Raw genomic sequence first — 27,874 nt, forward strand, 5'->3', positions numbered from 1 at the left:
CCCACCTCCCTCGACGCTACCCAATCCCTGAGCCGCGCTCTGTGACATCTCTTCTTAACAACTGCCGAGTGTCTCCCGGAGCCTCTCGCCACACCCCGCTTGCTAGGCCCTAGCAACCATGCCCCGCCCGGCTCTATCTCTGACCCTCGGCCATTGGTTAATTCGCTTGGTCTGGATTAGGTATTGGCCAGCTAAGGCGCCAGTCAGGAAGAGTCCCCACCCTCCCGTGTAGGTAAGGGGGTCTGTGGGAGAGTTGCGTTTTCTGGGGATCAGGAGGGTTTCCTTTCTTAACCGCGTCTTATCCTACCGGACGGACAACAGTGCCCTTTGACTTGCATCATCTAGTACTTCCACCGACCTCTACCAACCGCAGCTCCGAGGGCTGGAGGTAGAAAACCATACGAAACGGCCACAGGGGTGCGTGCCAGCCCGTGGTCCACCCAGTTGGTCGAGGCTTATTTTGAATGGTGGGGTGGGTAGGATGCAAAGGAGGTGCTATCTTCTGGAGAAGACTTTAGAGAGTGCCCTGTTCGTGCGCAACATAAGGGGTTAGGGAGTAAAGTTTTCTTAAATTTATCCACGTACTTAAAAATATTTACTTACCATCTGTTACATAAGCGGACTCTAGTTAGGATTGTTTTTGACCCTGACTTCCGTAAGTCTCCTGGAGAAGGGAAAGGCTACCCACTCCAATATTCTGGCCTGGAGTATTCCCTCTACAGTCCATGGGGTCGCAAAGAGTCGGACACGACTCAGCGACTTTCACTTCGCTTCACTTCCATAATTCTTAAAAGGAGAGGGAGAGAAACCGTGCATGAACCAGCTCTAATACTATGGGAGGGATAAATACTACAAGAAGAGTAGACCCTAAGGATTTTAGGAGCTCAGAATTAGAAGGGGAACTTATAGCAGTGCAGATGGCTCTTGAGCTAGGCTTTGAAAGACTTGTGGAGACATGAGTCCTTGCATGGATCAAAGAGAAAAGTGAGGGGTTGGTGCCAGGAACTATGAGCATCTTCTGGCCAGAGGAGAGATTAATGGGAGAGCAATCTTGGAGGAATAGGTAGGCCCAGACTCTGGAAGGTCTTTGATGCCACACTCAACCCTGAGCTTGTGGGTAGATCTTACTGATGGAAAAATATTTCCAATGCATTTTATGCCACCAAGCACCAGAGCTTAGACTTTATCCTAAGGACAATGGGGAGGCTGCAGAGGTTTAAACAAAACAGTAACAATCAGATTAATGTTTTAGAAAGATCCATGAAAAGAATGGATTTGAGACTGGGAGAAGGAGGGAGACCAGTTTAGGAAGTTGTTTCAGTCATGTGAAAGGATAATGGTGGCCTGAAGCATGGAGAGGTAACAGAGTTGAAGAGAAGGATGGATTCCTTAAACACTTATGAGTTTAAAAGAACTGGACTAGAACTGGACTTGGTGACTGGTTGGATGTGGGGTAAGTAGGAAACGTGAAGAATGTCTAATTTCCTGCCTTGGGCAAACAGAAAGGAGAGTTGTTAGGAAAGAGTCAGTTCTGGGCATGGTGAGTTTGAGGTGCCAGTGGGATATCCAAGTGGAAGTGTCCAGGAGGCAGCTGAGTATGCCTGACTGGAGTTTGCAAGATAAGGCTAAACTGGAAATTAAAATATTTAGTCTGTAGTGTCTTAAAGATGGCAGCCACACACTGGATTGATTTGTTTGGCTTGCCTGGAGAGACTGTGTAGAGAAAGAAGAGAAGAGGGGACTTCCTTGATGGTCTAGTGGCTAAGACTCCAAGCTCCCAGTGCAGGGGACCTGGGTTTGATCCCTGGTCAGGGAACTAGCTCCCACATGCCGCAATGAAGAGTTCTCGTGCTGCAACTAAAGATCCCACATGCCACAGCTGAGCATGCGGGAGTTTATTTCTTCAGGCAGCTGAAGAAATAAACATTTTTAAAAGAAGAAGAGGAGAGAGCCTAGGACAGAACCCTGAGAAGCACCTGTGTTTGAGGTTCTGGCAAAGGAGAATGAACCTGCAAAGGTAATTGAGGTGAAGTGTCTACAGTAGTTCATTAATCAGTAGTAGAACATGCTTTTCCAGTAACCAAGGAGGAAAGTGTTAAAGGCTGATTACTAATCAAGATAAATAAAATCTAAAAAGATTCACTGAATTGAGAAACAAGGAAGTGGTTGTAAAGGCAGTTTCAGTGAAACTGCAGGAGCAGAGGTCAAATTACATTGAGCTGAAAAGTAAGTGGGAAGGTGAGGAAGTGAAGACTATACTTTCAAGAAGTTTGGCTCTTTAGAAGAAGAGAGAGAAAGTGATAGCTGGAAGGAGAGATGGGTTTTTATTCATATGGGAGAAATGCTGTCAGTATAGATCCAGCAAAGAGGAAGATGAGAGGGAAGAGGAAATAACAGAGAGTGGTGCCCCCAGGTAAAGTATAATGTTGGGGATCCAAAGCATTGGTGGCAAAATTCACTTCGAGCAATATCTGCCTTGTGACAGAAAGGAAGCATGTGAGACTAGTACATTGGTAGATTTGGTAGCAGGAAGTTGAGAAAATTCATGTTTGGTGGATTCTATTGTTTCTGTGTAGTAGGACCATGGTATTAGCCAGGGAGAGAGAGGTTGGAGATGGAGTGCAAGATTTGAGACAAGCAGAAGATTGAAATAGCTGCCATGGAGAATGGAAGCAGGTTGACTGAGCTAGCCTACAGATTTCTGGGCAGTTATTGGCACTGTTGAGGTTCAGTTCAGATCAGTTCGTTCCCTCAGTCGTGTCCAACTCTTTGCAACCCCATCGACTGCAGCATGACAGGCCTCCCTGTCCATTGCCAGCTCCCAGAGTTTACTCAAACTCATGTCCATTGAGTCGGTGATACCATCCAGCCATCTCATCCTCTGTCGTCCCCTTCTCCTGCCTTCAATCTTTCCCAGCATCAGGGTCTTTTCCAAAGAGTCAGTTCTTCACATGAGGTGGCCAGAGTATTGGAGTTGCAGCTTCAGCATCAGTCCTTCTGTTGAGGTTGGAGACCATTAATTCATTGCAGCTGCAGTCTGCGTGGTTGTGTGCTATATATTCTTCCCCCAACAATATTTGGCCATCTGCTGGTGGGTGCAGAAAGGTGAATTGAGTTGATCTCAGTTTGAATTTTATCAGGTGGATAAAATGGAAGGACAAAGGATGAAGTTGAGAATCCTGGCAAAAGAGTGATTGAGATGATGGACCACAGACCCTAAACTGCATGCTGCTGATGCTAAGTCACTTCATTCGTGTCTGACTCTGTGCAGCCCCACAGACGGCAGCCCACCAGGCTCCCCCGTCCCTGGGATTCTCCAGGCAAGAACACTGGAGTGGGTTGCCATTTCCTTCTCCAAGGCATGAAAGTGAAAAGTGAAAGTGAAGTCGCTCCGTTGTGTCTGACTCTTCGCGACCCCATGGACTGCAGCCTACCAGGCTCCTCCATCCATGGGATTTTCCAGGCAAGAGTACTGGAGTGGGGTGCCATCGCCTTCTCCGCCTAAACTGCATAGGAGAGTGTAAAAAGTGTTATGGGCTGGAGGTCCCGGGGAAGTCAGAGAACCCAGATCTTGGAAGCAGTTGAGTGAGAGAATTATGATCACAAAGTGGGGCAGTGAAGTTTGAGTAGTTTCAGCTGATGACAAGGTCCGGGGTGTGGCCACGGCAGTGGGGTGCCAAACTGGAGTACAGAAGGCAGCCAGGATGTTGATGTGGCCATTGAAATCCCCCGGGTGGTGGCAAAACTGGAAGGGGGGAAAGGGAGGAGGATGCTTGTGAGCCAGGCACCAAGGTCCTTGATGAATACAGCAGGTTGTTCTGTAGTCTGCAGATGACAGCAGGAGGAGGGGCAAAGGTCAATACAGCTGAATGGCATGACGCTAAAGTAGCAAGTGTTTTCACAAAGAACAGGTAGAGTAGGAACTGAGGTGGGCTTTGGTAGGGAGACCCTAGCCCCTGTCCCAGCTCTGAGATCCCTGGGATGTAAGAGTGTAAGCAGCCTTCTCCAGGATTAGCTATGCAGAAATGGTGCCCTGAGGAAGACCCAGCTTTCGGGGTTGGCTGGAGGTGGGCAAAGAAAGTGTGGAGCCACTAAGGGGCTAAGGGTGGGGGAGACTTTGCTGATCAGGAACGAAAGTTTTTGAGGGCAAAGTGAGAAGGTTGGAAGGGAAGGAAAGACAAGAAATCAGGTCCAGAGGATGAAGCGTAGAGCAGAACTTGGGCAAGAGACTCTGGTGGACCTAGATAATTTACATTTTGTGGGGAGAGCATGAGGGCAGGCCTGTAGAGTGGAGCCAGAGGCAGAATTGAGTCCGGGATGAGGAAAAGGAGGTCTGTGGGTAGAGAATGAGGATAAGTCTGGGCAGCTGGTAAAGGCAGAGGGTTGTGCAGGAGAGCGATAGGGAAAATGGTCTGTGGAGAGAGGATGGAGGGAATGGCAGCTGACAGTGGGAAAGAGATGGGGGCGTATGGAGTCTGTGGGGAGCTGGGGGGCAGCAGAAGGGGTGTGTGAAGAGAGTATGAGTAGGGAACAGGAGGAAGAACGTGCATGAGGAGAAAGTGACGAATTGTCGTGCATTTGGCCCTAAGGGAGAGGTGAAGGCCAGGACACCCTGGGCATGAAGTTTGGAAGGAGAATGTTTCTCTCTCTCCCTCTCCCTCCGTCTTCTCCCTCCACCTCTCCCTCTCTGTCTCTGAATGAGGAGCTGAGAGTGAGGAGTAGGACTGGGAGAGGCCTCTGTCCATTCTGCAGGTGGAACCAGCAGGAACAGGAGAGAACGGCTGCCTTGTCTCCAAGGCCTTGTGAGGACAGGGAGCCAGGCTGGCAGCCCATGTCCTGGAGGCTTCTTGCTTTTCGAAATATGTCTTTTGATTTAGGAGGACAAAAAGAAGCCCTCGGAGAAATTTTATTTAGAAACGAGACCTAGTGACCTTCTGATTTTTAATACCTCTTCTCTCTTGTTGTTAAGGACCTTTGGCTTAGTACAAGAGCTGGGGGTTTTCAGGTTTCTATGATTTTCGTTTCCCGGCATGAAGAAGAACCATTTGGCTGCTATAGAAATGATTTATGGGTGAGTCTAGATTTATTAATCACCTCTGAAGATGGAGAGGAAATTAAAAACAAAGAGACCACTCTGGGCTGAAGACAAAGTAGGTTTGTCGTCCTTGCAGAAGACCTTGCCAAGGTTAGAAGGCCACAGACAAACCAATTTGGATGGGGGCTCCTAATCCAGATTTTAATTTCATGTGCTTTGATTTTTTCAGACCATTTTCTCTCCAAGGTAAAATAATGACCATTTTAATTGGCTGCCACTTACAGAGAGATTCCAATAAGCATGATGGCACACGTGTATTTTTCTCTGGCATTCCGGGTATTTTTTGGTTCTCATGATCAAGCTGGTGAAACTGACTTTTACTGCAAGCTGCATGCCATGATCAGTTGACTATAAATTAAATCCTCTTCTCCAAAAGCCATTTTCCATTAGCGCTAATTTGTTTGCTTCTCATTTCTACTGATCGTTAGAGTCTCTGGTTGTGAGCACCAAATTGGAAATGATTTCTTTGACATTTCAAAAAATTTTCTCCTCTTCTTGAATGCCATTTGGCTGCAGCTAAAGAACATTATGGTTTGCAGAGGAACAGTTCACTCCAATTACAATTTAACTGACCGTTCATGGCACTGAATCCCTGTCCTTAGTGTCCAAAGATGACACCGCTGCTGACATTGCTATCTCCTGTCGTAGCTGTAAAATGCCTCATAGACTTTGCACCGGCCTTCTTGGATGGGAATCTGCCACTCTGCACATGGCAGCTTTGAGAAGTTGGTAATTTTATGGACCTACATATCATGAACATTCAGACATAACCATCTAAACGGGAGCTGGCTGATTTCTTCACTCATTCATCCAGCGAGCACTTATTAAACATCTACTTTATGCCAGGCCAGGCCCTGGGGACAAAGAGACAGGGAGGACCAATCCCTGCCCTTGAGGAACTCACACTCTAGTGGGAGCGATGGTGAAGTTTTATAGCATAGCAGAGGAGTGGCATACGTAGAACCACATGCCGAAGAACCCCTAGCTGTCTTGGGAAATTGTGTCAGGGCAGAAAGGAGCCTAGCTATTCCCTGATGGCAGAGCAGGGTTGAGATACAAGAGGGCCCTGGAAGGGCCTGGGGAGTTGAGAAGTCGGTGCTGGTTGCAATGTGGAAGTGATTGTTCGTGAGGCTAGGCTGCGATCAAGTTTTGAAGAACATTTTATGCCACATTGAGTATAAACTTCATTCTGTAGGCCAGAGGGAGAAATCTGAAGATAAACATGGGAGGAAGTATAGAAGTTTGAAGGAAAGTCTTTGTTTCTGTTTTATGTTGGGGTTGGCAAAGATTGGAATAAGTATAAGAGAAATCAGAGGAGGTGGAGAGACTGAAGATAGAGGAGCAGAACCTAGCACAGGCAGTGAAGCTGGGTGCCCGTGCGGTGAGGTTAAGTGTAGAGGGAGAGGGAGCTCCCTGGTGGCCTAGTGATTAGGAGTCCAGGCTTTCACTGCCATGGCCTGGGTTCAGTCCGTGGTCCAGGAACTGAAATCCCACAAGCCATGTGGCACAGCCCCCCAAAAAAAAAAAAAAAATGGAGGGAGAGGAGGGAGTTGCTCCTGATGGGCTCTGTTTTCTCTGTGAAGCAGGAAGCAAGGTTATCTGGGCATCTTTCCTGACCCCTCCAGCTTTCATACTCCAGACAGTCACCAGGTCCTGCTGCTCCAACCTGTATGACATTTCTACTTCTCTCCAGCCCTAGGGTCATCAGCATCTTTTGCCAAGATTATGGAAACAGCTTCCTAACTGCTGCCCCACCTTTAGTCTTGCCCCCTCCTCATCACCTTTCCGCACTGCAGTCACGATGGTATCTGTCACTCTTGACTTGTTGTTGCTGTTTAGTTGCTACATCATGTCTGACTCTTTTGCAACCCCATGGACTGTAGCCCACCCAGCTCCTCTGTCCATGAAATTTCCCAGATAACAATACTTTAGTGGGTTGCCATAACTTCCTCCAGGGGATCTTCCCAACCCAGGGATTGAACCCCATGTATCCTGCATCTACAGTCCATGGGGTCACAAAGAGTCGGACACGACTGAGTCACTTCACTTCACTTCACTTCACATCCTGCATTGACAGGAAGATTCTTTACCGCTGAGCCATCAGGGAAGCCCGCCACTCTGGACTTAAAGCCCTTCAATACCCTCCTGTTTCCCAAGGGTTTCCTATATGCTAGGCAATTTGTTGACCCTTATGAGAGTCAACTCTTATTATCCTCTCTTCTCAGGTAAGAGAAGTGAAGCCTGGAGAAGTTAAGTAATCTGCATAAGATAACGCAGGCAGGAGGTAGAAGATCATCCAACTCCTGTGTCTGTGTTCGTAGCCACTACACTGCACTGCCTCCCACTCACAATTCTTTAAATATGCCTTAAACTTGCACACCTCTGAGCCTCCACGTGTTTTATTCCCTCTGCCTGGAATACAATTTCCTCACCTCTTCACCTGGCCAGCTGCAGATGCCTTTCAGCCTGGTTGGCATCTCCTCTGGAAATCTTCCATAACAGCTGGGTTAGGTGTCCCGTGCTCACATTCCTGCAGTATCCTGTTGCTTGCCCCATTCTAGCACTTACTACGCTTATTGGACTTAAAATTGCTTATTTACAGGACTCTATGCCACACGTAACCTTACCCACTTAGGGCAGGAACTGTGTCTTTCTCAGTTATCTCTAGAGGGATGGGGCTTGTGGGATGAGATACACTTGTCTCCCACTATTTGTTGAATTTCACATTGAATGGAGCTGCTGACAGTGAAGTTGGCAGTGGGCCAGAAGGATTCCTAGTCACACCTGAGACAATTTACTGAGGATTTACTGAAAGACAGGGCAGAGAGAGGCAGCAGCCTGGGATGCGGGCTGTCCAAGAGAAGATGTCGGGGTGGAGAGGCATGAGGGAAGAAAGCCTTTTGAGCAGGAAAGGTGGCCAGTGATGTTAGTTGTTGCCCGAACAGGACAGGTGAGCAAAGGACTAAGATTGACCTGCTGCTGCTGCTGCTAATTCACTTCAGTCGTGTCCGACCCTGTGCGACCCCATAGACGGCAGCCCACCAGGCTCCCCCGTCCCTGGGGTTCTCCAGGCAAGAAAACTGGAGTGGGTTGCCATTTCCTTGTCCAGTGCATGAAAGTGAAAAGTGAAAGTGAAGTCGCTCAGTCGTGTCCAACTCTTAGCGACCCCATGGACTGCAGCCCACCAGGCTCCTCCGTCCATGGGATTTTCCAGGCAAGAGTACTGGAGTGGGGTGCCATTGCTTCTCCAAGGTTGACCTGCACCTCTTCACTGACCTGCACAATTAGGAGGTTATCAGACATGGCTGAAGTAATGCAAGTTGTAGGAGTAGGGGTGGCAGAGAAACAGAACTGTGGTGAGTTGAGGAGAAAATGGTCTGTGGAGGAACAGAGAGTGTGTAGAAGCTTTGCTGTGAAGTGAGAAAACCAGAAAGGTGACTGGAGGGGGACAGGAGGTAGAGATAAGTGATTTTTGTTTTCTTTTTTTGCTTATTTTTATTTTAGGCTTGGTAAGAATTAAGTAAGTTAACAGAAAAATGCCTAATTAAAGAGACCAGTTGAGGACCCAGGGCAATAGGGAGTAATGGATGGAGTGAGGACCCAAAGGAGACTGGTTTGGTAGGTGCGGAGCTCTGGTAAAGGGGTAAAGAAGGAAAAGAGAAGGATGGATATTCATTCCATAACACGAGAAGAATAAAGAGACTGTGAGGACATTCTTGCCTAATGGCCTATAACTTTTTGCTGAGCCCACAAGTAGATCTCCTGAGAACAGAGGGGAGAGGTCGAAGGGTAAGGAGCTTGGAGTTGTAAATTTCCCAGGCCATTCACAAAATTTAGGCTGTGGACCGTGAGTATGAATGCCAAATTGGACGAAGGTCACCAGAGTCCAGATCACGTGCCTTTCCTGTGAGCCCCAACATATCACGGGTTTAACCTCATCAGGGCACTTTGTACTTTTCAGTAAAATCACCTGGTTGCCTTTCTCTCCGCCTCATCAGTCAGCAAGCACCTTGAGAGCAAAGAATATATTTGTTATGTTAACCGCTACCAGTCCTTGTGCCTGGCTAGGACTGGCACCCAGGACATCTGTTTAATTAATTACTGTGTGGAGTTTAGGAAAGTAAAGTGCTCGTTATGAACACAGTGTGTTGAATGGCAATTTAAATAACACTTGTTGAATATCGTAATGTGCCAGGGATGACGCTGGCCAAAATCATGAAAATGGAACAGGTTGATGTTGGAATTGCCTGGCAGCTTGTGGGCAAACAGGAGGGCTTAGTGCAGGAGGGAGTGGCCAGGGAATCAGCACTGGGTCAAGGCAGAGGGGGAAAGACAGGAGGCCTGACCTCAGAGGAAAGGAAGTGACTGAGAAACAATATGAAGACCTTAGAGAGTAGTGTGTAAAGCGGGGGGAAGCTAGCAGTCTCCTCTTAATTCCCACTGGAAGCATAATGTAGGGGATGGACTGGTGCTGGGGACAGAGTCAGATCTCAGTTGTGGAAAGATGTACATGGAAGGCGTTCTTTGGCCTGAGATGTTTGAAACTTTATCTTGAGGATAATGGGAAACAACTGAAGGGTTTTAAGCAAATCTGCCTGATTTGCATTTTTTAAAAGAATCTGACATCACTACATGGAGAATATAGCCAATATTTTGTAATAACTGTAAATGGAGTGTAACCTTTAAAACTGTATTAAAAAAATGAACCACATTTTATTGTAATGATTAAAAAAAGAAATACTTTCACATCGCTGTGGAGATTAGGATGGGGTAAACCTGAAGATCAGTTAGGAGGCTGAAGCAGGGATCCCCGTGAGGGATGGGGGTAAACTACAACAGTAGCAATGGAGATGGAGATACACAATCTGAGGGAGGATTCGATGGTCTAATTGGCAGGAGTCTGGCAACAGTTCTGATGAGGAGGGCAAGAGAGACAGCAAAGATTTCCCTTGAGTGACTAGAGAGTGATAACAGGCACTGAAATAGGACCAACACAGGCACAGGGGCAGGTGGGAGGCCTTGATGATGGGACTCATTGAAGGGTGTATGAAGCCTACCAAGGAAGATGTCATTTAGTCATGTTCTATGGTTTTTCCAGTAGTCATGTATGGATGTGAGAGTTGGACTATAAAGAAAGTTTAGCGGCGAAGAACTGATGCTTTTGAACTGTGGTGTTAGAAAAGACTCTTGAGAGTCCCTTGGACTACAAGGAGATCTAACCAGTCCGTCCTAAAGGAAATCAATCTTGAATATTCATTGGAAGGACTGGTGCTAAAGCTGAAACTCCAGTACTTTGGCCACCTGATGCAAAGAACTGACTCTTTGGAAAAGACCCTGATGCTAGGAAAGATTGAAGGCAGGAGGAGAAGGAGACGACAGAGGATGAGATGGTTGGATGGTATCACCGACTCAATGGACATGAGTTTCAATAAACTCCAGGAGTTGGTGATGGACAAGGAAGCCTGTCATGCTGCAGTCCATGGAGTCACAAAGAGCTGGACATGACTGAGCGACTGAACTGATGGATTTGGGAGTCATAAAACCTACAGATGTAATAGGAACTCGAAATTGGTACATTTCTCCCCCATACCCACTGTTTTCTTTAATTCTTTTAAAATTTGTACTTACTGTTTTTTTCAATCATCACCAAATCTCTCTTTTTTTTTTTTTTTGTGGGAACACCAAGTGGCTTGCAGGCTCTTAGTTCCTCCGCCTGGGATTGAAACCCAGGTCCCAGCAGTAAAAGCACCAAGTCCTCATCACTGGACCATCAAGGAATTCCCATCAAATCTTATTTTGAAGAAAAGTTGAGACAAAAATAAATAAGTGGCTGGAGTCTCTTAATTGAACATAATTGCCCCCCTTTACTTCCCCCTACCTCTCAAAACTTCACGGATTTAACACTAAAGAAATATTAAAAGAAACACAAAAGCTCAGAAAAGGAGGTAGTAGCAGATGAAAGTCAACAGATACTTGGAAGGCAGAAGGCAGGTGGCGAAGCATTACCTGGAGAGAAACTTTGTAAGAAATTACAGACTAAGTGCCAACCAGGGGAGATTACCAACACGAAGCAAATCAGTTCCCCCAGTTTAACCTCAGAGAGGCTTAATGCTTGGGAAGCATGAGTTACCCCAGAAGGTCAGCTTGGAGGCACAGGGTTAAACCCAGGCAATTGGCTGGAGTCTGTGTGCAGAGCCCTTTGTTGCGGCCCCAGAGCTCTGCTCTCAAAAGCCAAAGAATTCTATGGACTTTCTTGGTGGTCCAGTGGTTAAGGATCCGCCTGCCAATGCAGGAGATCCCTGACCCAGGAAGATCCCACATGCCTCAGAGCAACTAAGCCCATGAGCCACAACTATCGAGCCCCTGTTCTGGAGCCTATGCACTGCAACTGCTGAAGCCCGAGGGGCCTAGAGCCTGTGCTTTGCAACAAGAGAAGCCGCCACAGCGAGAAGCCCTCGAACCACAGGAGTAGCCCCCTGGCCCCTGCAACACGAGAGCAGCAATGAACACCCAGCACAGCCAAAACAAAGCCAAGCAACTCTATAAACTGCCTTGCTGCATATGGAGGAACTCTGGAGGCTTCCATACTCAGGGATCTCAAGCAGGGTTTGAAGGGCAGGGAAGAGGTACAGGGCGGAAAACTGCAGGGTGGAGGGAAGATCTATCTACTTCATAGTGACAGCCCCAGGCCCTCCCCTACGCTTCCCCCCAGGATGCCAGCCTCCAGGCACTTAGCACCCGTACCCTCTCATCCTCCCTGTGAAAGTAGAAAATTCTTCTCCAGAGGCCCTGAAAACCCCAGGTGGGGATAGGAAAAAAAGAAAAAACCTCCACTGACATTTAAGGGTTTCTCAATGACAGATCTAGTTGTTGCCTGATAAAGAAATTTTTGAGATTTTTCTATGGTGATCCAGTGACTGGGACCCAATGCAGGGGGCCCAGATTTGATCCCTGGTCAGGGAACTAGATCCCATATGCCGCAACTAAGAGTTCACCTGCTGCACTTAAAGATCCTATGTGCCACAACTAAGACCCTGTGCAGTCAAATAAATAGTTTTTTAAATCAACTTCCTAAAAAAAATTTTTTTTTCAAAATTGAAGGAGACAGCACCTATTGAAAAGAGCCCACCAAAGTCTCAGTATAATAAATGAAAAAGACCTGCACCAAGGCATATCGTCATACAATTTCAGAAACGGTTTTCAAAGCAACAGGAGTGGAAAAAACAAGCCACAGACAAAGGCACAGGAATCAGAATGATGTCAGATTTCTCAGCAGCAAGCCTAGGGAGGCTCAGTCTAAGGAAGCTTGTTGCTAACCTGGAATCACACACCCAACCAATCTGACATGAGGTCAGAATACTTTCAGACTTTCAAGAACACAGAAAAAATTTCCTTACTAAGAAGCTACTGGAGAATGTGCTTCAACAAAATGAGAGAGTAAACCAAAGAAGATGAGGTGGACCCAGAAAATAGGGCGATGGACAGAGAAGACTAGAAAAAGGAAATCCCAGGACAACATTTGTGTACCAGGCTTAGCAAACAGTCAGTCCAAACTGGAACAGAAAGACAAAAAGTTCATGAGAGAGAGGTCTTCAGGGGAAAGATGGGACTGATCAGTTAGAGGTTGAGCATTTAGGAAGATTGTTGCTATGTGTTTGAACTATTTGGAAGAAAACAACTCTAGTACTTAGAAAATTAAACAGTTGAAAAAATAATTACTAACTCCAGATAAAACCAGCTTTGAGAAGGAAAACATAATAGTAGTTTACAGCTTGAGTGAACAGTGTTTATATACATGATCAGTAATGTAAACACTATATATAGATTAACTATAAATTGTGGAAAACTATATGGTGAGAATGAGGGGAGGACAATAGGGCTTAGAGTGGAGTAAGAGAGCTAACTCCTCAGAATTAGAAATAAATATTGCCTAAAATTGATGAATCAGGTAGTAGTAATTATTAGTTTGTGAGAGCTGCCCTGTTACAGAGTAACACAGACCAGGTGGCTTAAACAATAGAAATTTGTTCTCATGGTTCTGCACCTCAGATAAAGGTGTCCAAGATCAAGGTGTCAGAGGATTGGCTTCTCCTGAGGCCTCTCTCCTTGGCCTGATGGCCACCTTCAGGCGTCTTAGATGGTCTTCCCTCTTCACATGTCAGTGTCCTAAGCTCCATTTATAAGAATACCAGTTATGTTGGATCAGAGCCCACCCCAATGACTTCATTAACTCAGTTACCTCCTTAAAGACCCTCTCTCTAAGGACTTCCCTGTGGCTAATCCCAGTGATTGAGACTCCACACTTCGACTGCAGGAGACATGGGTTCAATCCCTGGTCCGGGAAGTAAGATCCCGCACGCCACATGGTGCCACCAAAAAAAATAAAGAAAAAATTAAAAAGCAAACAACAACAAAAAATGCAACTCTGATTTGGAAATAAGTAAATAAATAAAAATAAAGACCCTGTCTCTAAACAGAGTCACATTCTGAGGTACTGGGAACTAGGGCTTCGACATATGAATCTGTTGAATTCAGCCTGTAGCAAGTAGTATAAACTCATTATTTGGACATATAGAGGTGGCACCAGAAGAAATAACCAGAAGAGTTGAAAGTGGTTGCCTCTGGAGTGAGACTGAGGATGGCAAAGGGGGAGGCAAGTGTTATCACCTTTTTACTTTTTACTAGATATCAGGTGGGCAGCCAGGCCTTGAGCCCAGTCTGGCTCTAAACCCAGTGTTCTTCCCATCTACCATAAGGTTAGGAGCTCCTCCAGGCCACGGCCGTGCCTCATGCCTCTCCTCGCCGCCCTCAGCACCTTGCACAGCCCTTGACTACATGGGTGTGACTTACAACTCTATCACTATAACCGTTAAAGCCACTGGTGACCTAAACAGAAAGGAAATCTTAAAAAAGAGTATATATGTATATGTATAACTAATTCACTGCACTGTACAGCAGAAATTAAGACAGCATTGTAAAGCAACTATCCTCCAATAAAATTTTTTTTAATTTAAAAAGCTGCCATTTGTCAAGTTCTTTTCCTGTTTATAAAAAAAAGAAGAAGAAACTGGACACAGCGCTGTGAGCTGGGTGCCCTGGAGCAGACTTAGCTATGGAAGGTAAACCATTGGTGATATCCGAACAGAAGACTGCAGTGGTGTATGGAGTCCCCACCCAGCTGGTTTGCACAGCCTTCAGCAGCCGCATCCTGGTGATGGTGACCCAGTTGGGGAAGATGGGTACTCTGGTCTCCCTGGAACCCAGCAGTGTGACCAGTGACATCAGCAAGCCTGTGCTGACCACTAAAGTCCTCCTCGGGAAGGATGAGCCTCCCATCCATGTCTTCACAAAGAGCCTGGTGGCATTTCTTTCTCACGAAGCTGGAAAACAGTGCCATTCTCCTCGCCCTGGCCATGAAGGACGAGAGCATGGAGGTGATGAAGACCCTGAAGAAGGTGATACGGACACGCCAGGTGTGGTGACCTTGGAGCGGCGCCCCCTGCTGTCCAGGAGGGCCACGAGGCAACTCAGACACCTCCTCAAGGATTTGAAGGCCCTGCTTTAGTTAGAAGGAGGAACTCTCTCTGGCTTTGGCCCTTGAAGGTGGAATAAACACAAACATCTCTGGCTGACCTTGGTTTGGAGGCTGACGTCCCCCCTGGAGGGAGGACGGGAAACATGTCCTGAGAATGTTGTGAGTCCTCCTCCCCAGGTCCAGACAGCTGCACATGTGTGAGAATTGATGGAATGAGTCATGGACCTCAATTGTTGGGGGAAACTTTTTTTTTAATGAAAAATAAATGCATCCTCCCCCCTGAAAAAAAAGAAGAAGAAACCAATAGAGGAAGACAGATCCAAGGAAACCTAAAGGGACCATAATGTGGAGCGTCCAGCTGAAAGTTTCCCATCTGCAGTGTTCTAGAATTGCCGGGTGCATCTCTGATAGCACTCTGAGTTTTCATCCTAGAAAGGGTCCATCCACGGCAGGGGAGGGGCACGAATGTTTTCCTGCCGATGGCGGTGTTTCAGCCCCTCCCTCCTGGGGTCTAGTATAGCCAATGCATCCCCATTTACTTGAGGCCAATTTGGCTGTTAAAAGTGGCCGTGGCCTCTGTAAGTTATTCTCAGACTTGGGGCTGTAATGTCATTCACAGTGATGGATGCCTGATCCCATGAGAGGTTTTGGTCATTTTTGTGTTTCAGTTGATCCACAGTTATTCACCTGGATGTTAATGCTGACCGGCTATCTTGGTTGACTCCATCCCTGAGACTACGTGGACGCCCTTCCTGGAAGAACATACCCAGTGCCCTGTGGGGTGCAGTGGAGGTTGGTGTGTATGTATGTCTGTCTTAGCAGGCCTCAGATTATTGCTTCCTAATAAAATTCTGATAGCTGGGCCCCATCAATATCTCAAATACATGTGAGGAAACGTTAATTTAGAATCAATTTTAGGATGTTTCAGACTGTAAAGTCCTTTTAACTAGATCTCTGGCGAAGATGTAGGAGCACTTTATGGGACTGTAAATTTCATGTTGAACCGTCTTCGTGAAATACACATCTCCCCTACCCACAAGCTGTTCTCTCCATATCAATCATGGCCCTGCAAGTAATGTTTCACAAATATTCTGTAAATCACAGAAAACCCCATGATAATGTGAAATATGACTTTCACTTGTCTGTTAGACAAAAGAATCACACATGCCTCTCTCCCATCAGCACTAACATTTGTTATGGATAATAACACTTTCAATCACAACTATTTTTGGAAAACGGGTTTATTTTAAACCTTCCCTCCCCCACTGAAAACACTCTCCCAAGGACACAGACTCCTACAAACCACAGCCCATTAATCCAACTATGGAATGAGAACTTTTTCTTCCCACTAACTTAAAAAAAAAATATTTTTAAAAGAGTTAGCCTCAAAGCCAAGGCATAAGGTTGAGTAGCGTTTTACCTTGGCTGATTGGTGTAAGAGGGGGCTGGGCCTCTAAAGGCCCAGTCTCTGATGCTGTGTGCAGTGAGGGCTAAGAGAGGCCAGATTTTCCTCCAGCAGCTTCGTATCCACTGAAGCCTGTGGTCCTTTTAGTCACTGGCACCAGCAGAGAAGCCAAAGAGCTGCAAATGTATTTTCTTGACTCCATGACAAGACAGCTGGATCCTCCCTGCTTGAGCAGCAGGTGGCCAGTCCAGAGGTGCCTGCCTCCAGATGACTGCTAGGAAACCAAACCTCCAGCATAACTACAGGCCTTGCATGGTTCTGAATACTGTGGTAACCTGTCTGTTTTCCCTTCCTGTAGCCAGCTTCAGGACTGATGGATCATGACTTCTATAAAGGAGCAGGCAGCAATCAGCCGGCTCTTGAGTTTTTTACAGGATTGGGACAACGCTGGCAAAGTCGCCAGGAATAACATCCTCAACAATTTCATTGAAGCCAACCAAGGCAAGACTGCCCCTGAGCTGGAGCAGGAGTTTTCCCAGGGAGCTAGCTTGTTCCTGGTCCGCCTGACCACCTGGCTGAGACTCACGTATCCTTTGCTGAACAGGAAGACAGTTAGGTGATCTTCAAAAGAGAAAAGGAATGGAGACTGTTGGGGAACGCTTGCCCTGACTATCGCTCAGATTTTAGAACAGGACATAATAGTGATCAAAATACCGTCCCCGAAATCAAGAACTCCCTCAGCATCCTGTCTTTCCAGCCTATAAATATATCCTCATTCTCTCTGCTAACCTCTCTTGCTCCCATCAGAGCTGAAGTGGGTGTTCTTTGTCTAGGATCAATCTTCTATCTGTACTATGCTTGAATCCCCTCCTGTCTCCCCAGGGATTTATTCATTCTCTCCTATAGACTTTACTTTTGCCTCATTACCAGGTTTTTACAATATATATATATACATATATATTTTTTTAATTTATTTGGCTGTACTGGATCTTAGTTGCAGCATTTGGGATCTTTAGTTGTGGCATGTGGGATCTAGTTCCCTGACCAGGGATGGAACCTGGGCTCATTGCATTGGGAGCACAGAGTCTTAGCCACTGGACCACCAGGGAAGTTCATCCTTACCAGCTTTTTCATCAGCATTTATGTGTGCTCAAATCTCTTCTAACTTAAAAACTGAAATTCAGTCCTTGCTGGAACCTATATTCCACCTTGCTTCTGCCCTTTGTGCTGAAGCTTGTGGAAAAGGCTGTTGACCTTCCCCACCTCCTTTCTCCTCCACCCACTGCAGTCTGACTTCTGACTCCTCCGCTCCACTGATGCAGGTCTTACCAAGGTTACCAATGCTTTTCTAACTGTGAAACCCAGTGACCACATCCTCAGTCCTTATACAAGACCTCTCAGTGGGATTTGTCACACAAACCATTCCCACTTCTCAAAACACTGTTCCCTAAAACTAATGTAATGTTTATGTAAATTGTACCTCAATTTTAAAAAAGGAAAGAAAAAGAAGCCTGTAGACCACATCACCAAACACACACACACACACACTCACACACACACACACTCTTCCTGTGGTTTCTGTGATACCAGTTCTCTTGGTTTTCTCCTTTCTTTCTGTCCATCCTGCTGCTCTTCAGCCACCCCTTAAACTTTGGTGTTCTATGGGACTCTAGGCACAGCCATCTTCTCTGCTCACTCTCAGATTCTCCCGAAGTGATCTAACCACTGTCAGGATGTCGCCATCACTCCAGTTTAAGGACTCTCAGTTGTGTCCCCCGCCCACATTTCTCTGGAATCTGAGTTTCATATCTTTTAACCTAACTGCCCCCTCCACTTGTCTCCCACAGAAGGACTCTCATGTCTCTGGCTTGGGAAGCTAGGTGAATGGGGTGTCATTACATGGGAAGAAAATACAAGGAGAGGAATGAGTTTGGAGTGGATGTGTTTGATTTGGGACATGTTGTGTTTGAGGTGCTGTGCTCAGGAGCCCCAGCAGCAGATGGGGGCCGAAGACAGATGTAGTCCCCATCACGGTGATAGTTTGAGTGGCGGGTGGCAGCACTCCACGAATTCATCTCAAACCTTTTCTTTTACTTATTTATTATTTATGGATTTTTGGCTGAGCTTGGTCCTCCCTGCTGTGTACAGGCTTCCTTTTCGTTACGGTGAGCGGGGGCTACTCTTTGTTGTGGTGCACGGGCTTGCCATTGCCATAGCTTCTCTAGTTGTGGAGCACAGGCTTTAGGCACACAGGCTCAGTAGCTGCAGTTCACGGGCTCTAGAGCGCAGCTCAGTAGTTGAGGTGCAGGGACTTAGTTTCTCCATGGCATGAATCTTCCCAGATCGGGGACTGAACCCATGTCCCCTGCTTTGGTAGGTGGATTCTTATCCAGTGTACCACCAGGGAAGTCCTCAGACCTTTTTCTTATGTATTTTTCTCTTTGCCTGAACCCTCTCCCTTAAACCTCCTCTTTATTTGACCAATCCCTCTCTATTATTCAGGTCTCAATCCAGGCATCACTTTCTTAGGAAGCCCTTTTCAGAGTCCCAGACTAGTTTATGTTCCCCTGTTAAATATATTCATGGTGCTTAACGTCTTATTATTACCTGAGATATTGATCTCTCTTCCTCCACTGGACTGTAAACTCGACAAGGGCAGGAATTGCATCTGTTCTACTCATGTCTGTATTTCTAACACCTAGCACATGCCTGGCACATAAAGGGTGCTTAACACATGTTTGTTGAACAAGGGAATGACTGAACCAGAGAACCTGCAACTAAGCAGAACTAAAGACTTAGGTAACCACAGCTTTCTTTTTTTACAATTAATCATTGATAAAATTATTAATCAGACTCAGACCTAGGACAGAGTCCAAAGGGAGTCCTCTGAATACATCTTTGGGTTAACCCCAACGTTCTTAGACATTAATGTGCATAAAACAGGTTTAAAATGCAGATAACAAGTCTACTCCCCCCACATGACCCCCAGGTTTTGATTTAGTAGATTGAGGGTGAGTCCTTGGAGTCTTGGTCAAAAAAACGCTGGGTGACTCTGATGCCAGTGATCCACAAGTGGTGTTTTGAAAAACATCAGCACTACCATCTGACTTTGTCCCCTCAACTCGTGGCACTAACCTCACCAAGGCTGTCACTAACCTGACAACATTTTCCATTCGACCAAAGGGTGACGCAAGTAAGGCAGAGTCATACGTGTTCAGAGTCAGATCCTAGCTTTATTTAAAACTGTGATATTGATTGATTGATAAATGTGGGCCATTTTTAAAGTCTATTGAATTTGTTACAATGTTGTTTCTGTTGTTCGTGTTCTGGTTTTTTTTTTTGGCCATAAGGCATAATGGCATCCTAGCTGCCCCACCCGGGACTGAACCCTTATCCCCTGCATTGGAAGGTGAAGTCTTAACCACTTGACCACCAGGGAAGTCCCCAAACTTTAATTCTTTATTCATCGTGGATATTTGTATTATTTTTCTTTTTTTTAATAGTGCAGGAAATATTATTTGGTCACTGAGTCTTTTGATAGCCCCTTAAATTTCATACTTCAGGGAATTCCCTAGCACTTAGGTTAAGATTCTACACTTTCTCTGCCCAGGGTGTGGGTTCAATCCCTGCTCAAGGAACTAAGATCCTGCAAGCCACATAGCATAGCCAAAAAAAAAAAAAAAATCCTACCAGAAGAAAGTGAACCACTCACCTCATACCCAAGCCCTGGCTCTGCTTGATCACTGCCCCTTGTAAAGCTCTCCTCTCCTCTCCCTTCTATCACTGTTTCTCAATAACCGTTACAGAGTCTTTCCTCAGCTCAGTTCAGTTGCTCAGTCGTGTCCAAATCTTTGCAACCCCCATGGACTACAGCACACCAGGTTTCCCTGTCTATCACCAACTTCCAGAGCTTGCTCAAACTCATGTCCATCAAGTCGGTGATGCCATCCTCCGTCATCCCCTTCTCCTCCTGCTTCAATCTTTCCCAGAAACAAGGTCTTTTCCAATGAGTCAGTTCTTTGCTTCGGGTAGCCAAAGTATTGGAGCTTCAGCTTCAGCATCAGTCCTTCCAATGAATATTCAGGACTGATTTCCTTTAGGATTGACTGGTTTGATCTCCTTGCAGTACAAGGGACTCTCAAGAGTCTTCTCCAACACCACAGTTCAAAAACATCAATTCTTTGGCACTCAGCTTTCTTTATAGTCCAACTCTCACATCTATACATGACTACTAGAAAAACCATAGCTTTGATTAGACAGACCTTTGTCAGCAAAGTAATGTCTCCACTTTTTAATATGCTGTCTAGGTTGGTCATAGCTTTTCTTCCAAGAAGCAAGTGTCTTTTAATCTCAAGGCTGCAGTCACCATCTACAGTGATTTTGGAGCCCAAAAAAATAAAGCCTGACACTGTTTCTACTGTTTCCCCATCTATTTGCCATGAAGTGATGGGACCAGATGCCATGATCTTAGTTTTCTGAATGTTGAGTTTTAAGCCAACTTTGTCACTCTCCTCTTTCACTTTCATCAAGAAGCTCTTTAGTTCCTCTTTGCTTTCTGCCATAATGGTGATGTCATCTGCGTATCTGAGGTTATTGATATTTCTCCTGGCAATCTTGACTCCAGCTTGTGCTTCATCCAGCCTGGCATTTTGCATGATATATTCTGCATCTAAATCAAATAAACAGGGTGACAATATACAGCCTTGATGTACTCTTCTCCCAATTTGGAACCAGTCTGCTGTTCCATGTCCAGTTCTAACCGTTGCTTCTTGACCTGCATACAGATTTCTCAGGAGGCAGGTCAGGTGGTCTGGTATGCCCATCTCTTGAAGAATTTTCCACAGTTTGTTATGATCCACACAGTCAAAGGCTATGGCGTAGTCAGTAAAGCAGAAGTAGATGTTTTTCTGGAACTCTCTTGCTTTTTCAATGATCCAGTGGATGTTGGCAACTTGATCTCTGGTTCCTCTGCTTTTTCTAAATCCAGCTTGACCATCTGGAAGTTCTACCACCCCTTAAATGTTAGTATTTCCAAGAATTCTCTCTTCAGCCCTCTTCTTTTCTTCCTCAATCATTGCGCTGGTTAACTGAGGCATTGTATCATTTTTCTCCATATCCTAAGTATCAATCAGTGCACCAGACATTTCGTGGACACTCAGTCAATGCTTATTGAATGAACAACGTGTTTGTTTGTTTGTTTTGTCATGCTGCACAGCTCGTGGGATCTCATTTCCCCACCAGAGACTGAACCCAGGCCACAGCAGTGAAAGTGTGGAGTCCTAACCACTAGGCCACCAGGGAGCTCCTGAACCACGCTTTTAATATATAGTTGTATATTCAGTTTCTACACCTGAAATTTATAATTTCCTAACTTTTTGCGACCTTGTCACACAACAGAGAAAACAGACTGAAGACACATAGCATTTTGAATCAGTGACCCCACCCCTACCCCACTACTCTCCAGCCCTCCAGTCATGGTGGATTTGAAGGAAAACAAATCAGTATAACTTCATCATGTTTTATAGAATTGACTGCCACCTCCTTCCACATTAGCTTCAAACCCCTTTTTGAAACTTGAACTTCCAGAACTGTTCAGTAAAACTAAGGATGTATATATTATAATGACAAAAATGATTAGTCACTATATATTGAGTCTTTTTATGCTCTAAGCACTGAACTCTGTGTACCATATGAATATCTCATTTGAGCCTCATAGGTGATTGGTATTGACCCATTTTATAGATTAGAAGGATGAGCCTTGAAAAGGTTGAATAATTTACTAGTAGGCACAGAGATGGGGAGGGCATGGCAACCCACTCCAGTTTTCTTGCCTGGAGAATCCCCATGGACTGAGGAGCCTGGAGGGCTACAGTCCATGGGGTTGCAAAGACTTGGACATGACTGAGTGACTAAGCACAGCACAGCACAGCTACACAGATAAACACTGGCCCCAGATCCAGACACCATCCACTGTACCTCAGGGTCTCCCACGGTCCCACTTCCAACACCATCTAAGGAGACCGTCCGGGCAGGATGGCCTGACAGTAAGAACTCGGACTCTGAGTCAGGCTGCCTAGGTTCAAATACCAGTTCCATCAGTGAACCTGGGGACCTTGACATTATAACCTGTCTGCGTTACCTCCTCATGAAGAAAGCAGAAACACTGATAGCATCCACTGCAGGGTGCAGTGGCAGCTAACTGAGACCAGGCAGGCAAAGCCGTTAGCACAGGGCCTGGCACACAATGAATGCTTAGCACTTGCTAGCTCCCGCTGATAGCTTGGCAGAAGTGGCAAACTTCTGGAACTAATTGCTGGAAATAATGGACCAGAAATACATATAGTGAGTGGTTATGATAATAAGGCTAGCCTGGGACAGAGGAAAAAGAAGCTGCCAAAAGTTGGTCACCCCGCACTGAGGAGGCATGGGGCAGGAATGGGGGCAGGGGTTTCAGGGAAGCAGGGTGATGAGCTGGTAGCCTGGCCCCCAGCTACAATGGCAGCAGGCAGGGGAGCCTGGCTCCAGAGCAAACACTGTTTTTGCAGTAAAGAGCCTTTCCTAATGAGCCAATCTGTCTCTACTTCTATTGGCACCCTGGGAACCAGGGTGCAGCAGAGATAATTTGCCTCATGCACCCTCCCTTCCCAACAAAGCACCATTACCTCCAACCCATTACATTAGCCTTTATCAGTCTTGGAAGCTCTCAGTCATCCTCCATGAGCTGCAATAATTTCAGCTAATTTCTTAAGTGTTCTAAGAGCCCGTGATGTGTTATGAGCCTAGTAATTGTTGACTGGTTCCTCTTCTGTTGTGGCTTGATTTCATACCTTGCATCCAAGCTGATGCGTGCTCTGGGTACTTTATTACACTGAAGCTTTTTGCAAAAGCTCACATTAAAAAATAACATTAAGTACTGAGGTTCTTTTAAATCAGAGTTTAATTTTTTCCACCATCTCCTATTGTTTTTATTAGGAAGACACACAATTCTTCATAAAGATAGTGACCTCCAGTATAAAGCTTTGAGCAAGGCAAAATTGAAAATTAATGATGAAGCTGATTATTTTTTAGAGAAGTCCAAGAATGAGGCACAAAGTAATGAACTGTGCTGAGACCCAAGGGTACGATGGTCATGGCATAGGGAGGATTGTGAAATTGACCCCCAGCATTCTTCCTACACCTTCTATTCATCAGAGCCTCTTACTCTCTAGAGAGCCCATCAGGGCCAGGGTGGTTGAACTGCCCCAGAAGAGCTTCCTGGAGAACCATGAACACACCTGCCAGCACCCCTCATCCACCTGTTCCTTCAGCCTAGTAGTCCCTCTCAGATGAAGGACACAGTTCAGCTGTTGGTCATCCTGGGCCATAGGTGGTGTCAGGGGTCAGACATGGGATGGAAAACCACCCTGAAATTCACTCTTTAACTTGTCGTACAGCTACATGACTGGTTCGCCTTTAGATAAGCTGCTCAGGTCCATTGGCGTCTTCTTATCAGCTGTAAGCAGGTGAGTTCTGTTCTAGAGGGATTCTGGAGTCTCAGTTGCCTACCAGGCTCATGGTGTCCTTGGCATTCCCACCCCAGGGGACCTTGACTTCCTTTTATCAGTGGGTACCTAGTAGCCCTCAAAATGGACCCAGAGGTGGCGGCACCTGTGGTCCTGGTCTAGTTGCTTCTCCATCTCATGTGCTCCATTGATACTTTGCTAGTCAGCATCCTCTTGGTTGTTAATTACAGGAAACTAACTCGTACTGGACCTGGGCTTCCCTGATGGCTCAGATGGTAAAGAATCTGCCTGCAATGAGGGAGATCTGGGTTTGATCCCTGGGTTGGGAATATCCCCTGGAGGAGGAAAAGGCTACCAGTATTCTGGCCTAGAGAATTTCATGGACTATATAGTCCATGGGGTCGCAAAGAGCTGGACACAACTGAGTGACTTTCACTTTAACTCATACTGGACAAGGAAAATGTAAACATTATTAGCCCACTTAACTGAAATGTCTGGAGGATAGAAATCCATTTTTCCAGGTTCACTAGATCCAAGGGCTCAAAAAATATCAGTTGTTGGTCACTCCTGCTTTTTCTTCATTTCTCAGCTCTGTTCTCCTCTATATTCATAGACCTGCATGTGCTGTGGTCTTCAGACGCTCCAGACTTGCATCCTTCTAGCTCAGTCACATCAAAAATAGAGCATGTAGGACTTCCCTGGCTGCCCAGTGGTTAGGACTCCATACTTCCAATGCAAGGGGGCACAGATTTGATCCCTGGTCAGGGAACTATGATTCCACATGCTATGAAGTGCAACCCCCCAAAAAAATTTTTAAGACAACATGTGAAAAAAAGAAAGCATGTAATTCCCAAGGGTTCCCAAGAAAATCCTGAGCCTCACTGGACCAACTTAGGTCATATGCCTGGCCCCAAATCAATTACTACAGTCAGAGGATGACATACTCCTTGTCATCTGCTCACCCTCCGAAAACCACATGGCTCATGAGAGGTGGAGGGGTGATTCCCCAAGGGAATCTTCTTTCAAGAAGAGACACAGATGCTGGAAAGTCAAGCACAGGAAATGGCCATTGTATTTGACTTTCACATTTCCTTCTGGGAGGAATAATTTCCTAACTATTGTATCACTTTATCCATGAACATTTCCTGGATAGGAGGACTATATGAAGAAAGGTCCTTGAGATCTCTTAGAAAGGTTCAGTTCAGTTCAGTCATGTCCAACTCTTTGCGACCCCATGGACTCCAGCATGCCAAGCTTCCCTGTCCATCACCAAATCCCAGAGCTTGCTCAGACTCATGTCGAATCAGTGATGCCATCCAGCCATCTCATCCTCTGTCGTCCCCTTCTCCTACCTTCAATCTTTCCCAGCATCAGGGTCTTTTCAAATGAGTCAGCTCTTCACATCAGGTGGCCAAAATATTGGAGTTTCAGCTTCAGCATCAGTCCTTCCAATGAACATTCAGGACTGGTTTCCTTTAGGATGGACTGGTTGGATCTCCTTGCAGTCCAAGGGACTCTCAAGAGTCTTCTCCAACACCACAGTTCAAAAGCATCATAACCTTAAAAAGGTTAGTGCCAAGGAACTTGACAAGTTTCTTATTTCTACTTTTCTATTTCTCTGGACAGTAATCGATACCTCATAGAGTTTCTTGAGGTTGGAGGGGTCCTAACACTCTTGGAAATACTTGCGCTCAATAAGATCAAGGAGGAGGACAAGAAGGAATCCGTCAAGCTACTTCAGGTGATTGCAAACTCCGGCAGGAAGTACAAGGAGCTCATCTGTGAAAGCTACGGTGGGTATCGTGTAGGATAATGGTGTCATTCCCTCCCATCTCCCTGGGGATCCCCAGAACTGCTAGAGGAAAACGCCCCAGGTACCTGGTTGCACAGGAAGCATTCTGTAGAGTGGACTCACTTAGCTCCCATCCATATTCACCACCAGAAGACCGAGATTTATGACTTTCCTGATTCATCATTTGCTCAAATCTTTTTGTGGTGGTTTTGGAAATACTTCATTTCAAATATATCCTCTTTCATGCATCCATTCAGCAAAGAGTTATTGAGTCATTTGTGAATAATTCTAGAAATAAAATTGAACTAAAATTTTTAAATATGGTACTAGGTATACACTAAATTGGGCTTCCCTGGTGGCTCAATGATAAGGAATCCACCTGCGATACAGGAAATGCAGGTTCAATCCCTGGGTTGGGAAGATCCTTTGAAGAAGGGCATGGCAATCCACTCGTTATTCTTGCCTGGAGAATCCCATGGACAGAGAGAATCCCATGGACAGAGGAACCTGGTGTCGGGTTGCAAAGAGTCAGCCGCAACTGCAGCAACTGAGCATGCATGCATGCACTAAGGTGCTGGGAATACAAAGCTAAATAAAATGCAGTCCTTATCCTCAAAGAGCGTCAAGGGCAGTTCAGATAGGAAGTCACCCAGTCATTTCAGGATGTTCCCCAAGCACTCTGCTTGAGACATGCCCAGGAGAGGCTGTCTCCACGCACACCTCTCTAAAGTGCATCCCTCACTGCCCTTCCCTCGTGTCTTTCTGAGCTTTGGTGTATTTATTCATAAAGTGGGACTAACACCTCTCTCTCAGTGTAGTTTCCAGGACTAAATATAATAGAATTTGTTAAAACATTTAGTGCTGACTGCTACCTATGTGTTAGTTATCATACAACCATCAAACAGGCAAGTTTTATTTGTGCATTTTGCAGAGCCATTTTAAATTTGAAAACAGATTTTGACAAGCTAACATGCCTAGGTTGAAACAAAATCCTCCGGACACATAACCATTAGATGAAAAAAACAGTGATGCAACATGAGAACAGAGCCTCGATTTTGCTTTGAACAGGACTGGTTAAATAGATCTTATTCCTATTATCTCATATTATATAACCTCAAGTGAGGATACTTTTCATAAAGCCCTTCCCATCTAGCATCTCCTCTCTCCTTTGCTCAGGTGTACGATCCATAGCAGAATTTTTGGCAAAGTCCAAGTCAGAAGAAACTCAGGAAGAAGTGCAGGTCCTGTTGGATTCTTTGATCCACGGTAATCCCAAGTACCAGAATCAAGTGTACAAAGGCCTGATAGCTCTGCTGCCCTGTGCGTCCCCGAAAGCTCAGCAGCTGGCCCTGCAGACACTCAGGACTGCCCAGGTAAGCCCAGGCCGCACGCTCCAGTGATTCTGATTCCAACTCAGTAATCTGACAATTACCTTCCACAGTTGCGCTCCACACAGGGATGAGAAACGGAGCTTGACCTCCCACTGCCTATCGGCTGTTCAATCAGCGTTACTTCCAGAAGGCCAGAGCAGGGCAGAGAGTTCGTGTCTCCCAGCAGACTGATTTATCCTGTTTATTTAAGGATAAGAAAGATGTTGGCAGACTTAAAAGTGGTTGAGACAAGCAACAAGGATGATGGAAGGACCGTAGAAAAGATTAAAGGAGTCAATTTGATAGGGAAGGAAGCAGGGTGCCATTGTAGGCCGCATGTAAGTGAAGAAAGGAGCCAAATCTCCAGTGCATGGGAACACTCCATTTCTTTCATTGGCTCCTGCCTTCCTCTGGGTGCCCTGGCATACAGAAAAGTCAGTTTTGGGGCATGGTGATGAGCCCATGAAGACACCATGCCTAGTGAGCTGGGGACACCATGCCTCCAAGAGAGGTTTTGAGATGAACCATCTAAAGCTCTCAGTACAGCTCCAGGAGGGGCTGCAGGCAGAGAGACAACTAAAAGATCAAAGAGGGATTTCTCTGGTGGTCCAGTGCTTGGGACTTCACCTTTCAATGCAAGGAGTGGGGGTTTGAGCCCTAGTTGGTGAACTAAGATCCCACATGCCTCATGGCCAAAAAGCAAAACATAAAACAGAAACAATATTGTAGCAAATTCAATAAAGACTTTAGGGAGTTCCCTGGTAGTTCAGTGGTTAAGAATCCGCCTGCCAATGCAGGGGCCGCAGGTTCAATCCCTCGGCCATGAGGAAGCCACATGTCTTGAGGAGAGTAAGCCCACGCACTACAACTACTGAGTCAGCGCTCTAGGGCCCTAGAGCCACAACTACTGAAGCCTGTGCCCCCTAAAGCCCAAGCTCTGCAACAAGCCACCGTAATGAGAAGGCCAAGCACCGCAACGAAGAGTAGCCCCAAACTCAGCACAACTAAAGAAAGCCCCACATCCACGAAGACCCATCACTCTTAAATGATCCACATTTTTAAAAAAATCTTAAAACAAAAAAGAAAGGCCGTCAAGAAGACACCAGTTTTGGACTTCATGGGTGAGTTGTATGCCACCAAGAGAACAGGAAACATGGCTTTGATTTGGGAGGAGT

The 27,874-nt window shown here is 45.9% G+C and overlaps 1 protein-coding gene and 1 pseudogene across 6 annotated transcripts in view; both read left to right on the top strand.

The window, feature by feature from the left end:
- Positions 1-201: 201 nt before the first annotated feature.
- The window catches only part of ARMH1 (armadillo like helical domain containing 1), a 58,709-nt gene continuing 31,036 nt past the window's right edge, over positions 202-27,874 (top strand). Inside the window, exons 1-6 of one of the 6 annotated variants that reach the window (XM_042239994.1) lie at positions 202-232; positions 15,299-15,422; positions 16,394-16,621; positions 23,469-23,537; positions 25,164-25,330; positions 26,506-26,702. In XM_042239994.1, the coding sequence (XP_042095928.1) occupies positions 16,416-16,621; positions 23,469-23,537; positions 25,164-25,330; positions 26,506-26,702 (639 nt within the window). In that variant the 5' untranslated portion in view covers positions 202-232; positions 15,299-15,422; positions 16,394-16,415. Of the gene's footprint in view, positions 418-461; positions 1,454-1,475; positions 2,414-15,298; positions 15,423-16,393; positions 16,652-23,468; positions 23,538-25,163; positions 25,331-26,505; positions 26,703-27,874 lie in introns of those variants that run through there. The other 5 variants (XM_042239990.2, XM_015091933.4, XM_060403549.1 and 2 more) reach the window with 5 other exon arrangements.
- On the top strand, positions 227-15,292 carry LOC114114626 (proteasome assembly chaperone 3-like; annotated as a pseudogene).

Source organism: Ovis aries, chromosome 1, assembly GCF_016772045.2.
Source record: "Ovis aries strain OAR_USU_Benz2616 breed Rambouillet chromosome 1, ARS-UI_Ramb_v3.0, whole genome shotgun sequence".
In the NCBI taxonomy this organism is placed as follows: domain Eukaryota; kingdom Metazoa; phylum Chordata; class Mammalia; order Artiodactyla; family Bovidae; genus Ovis; species Ovis aries.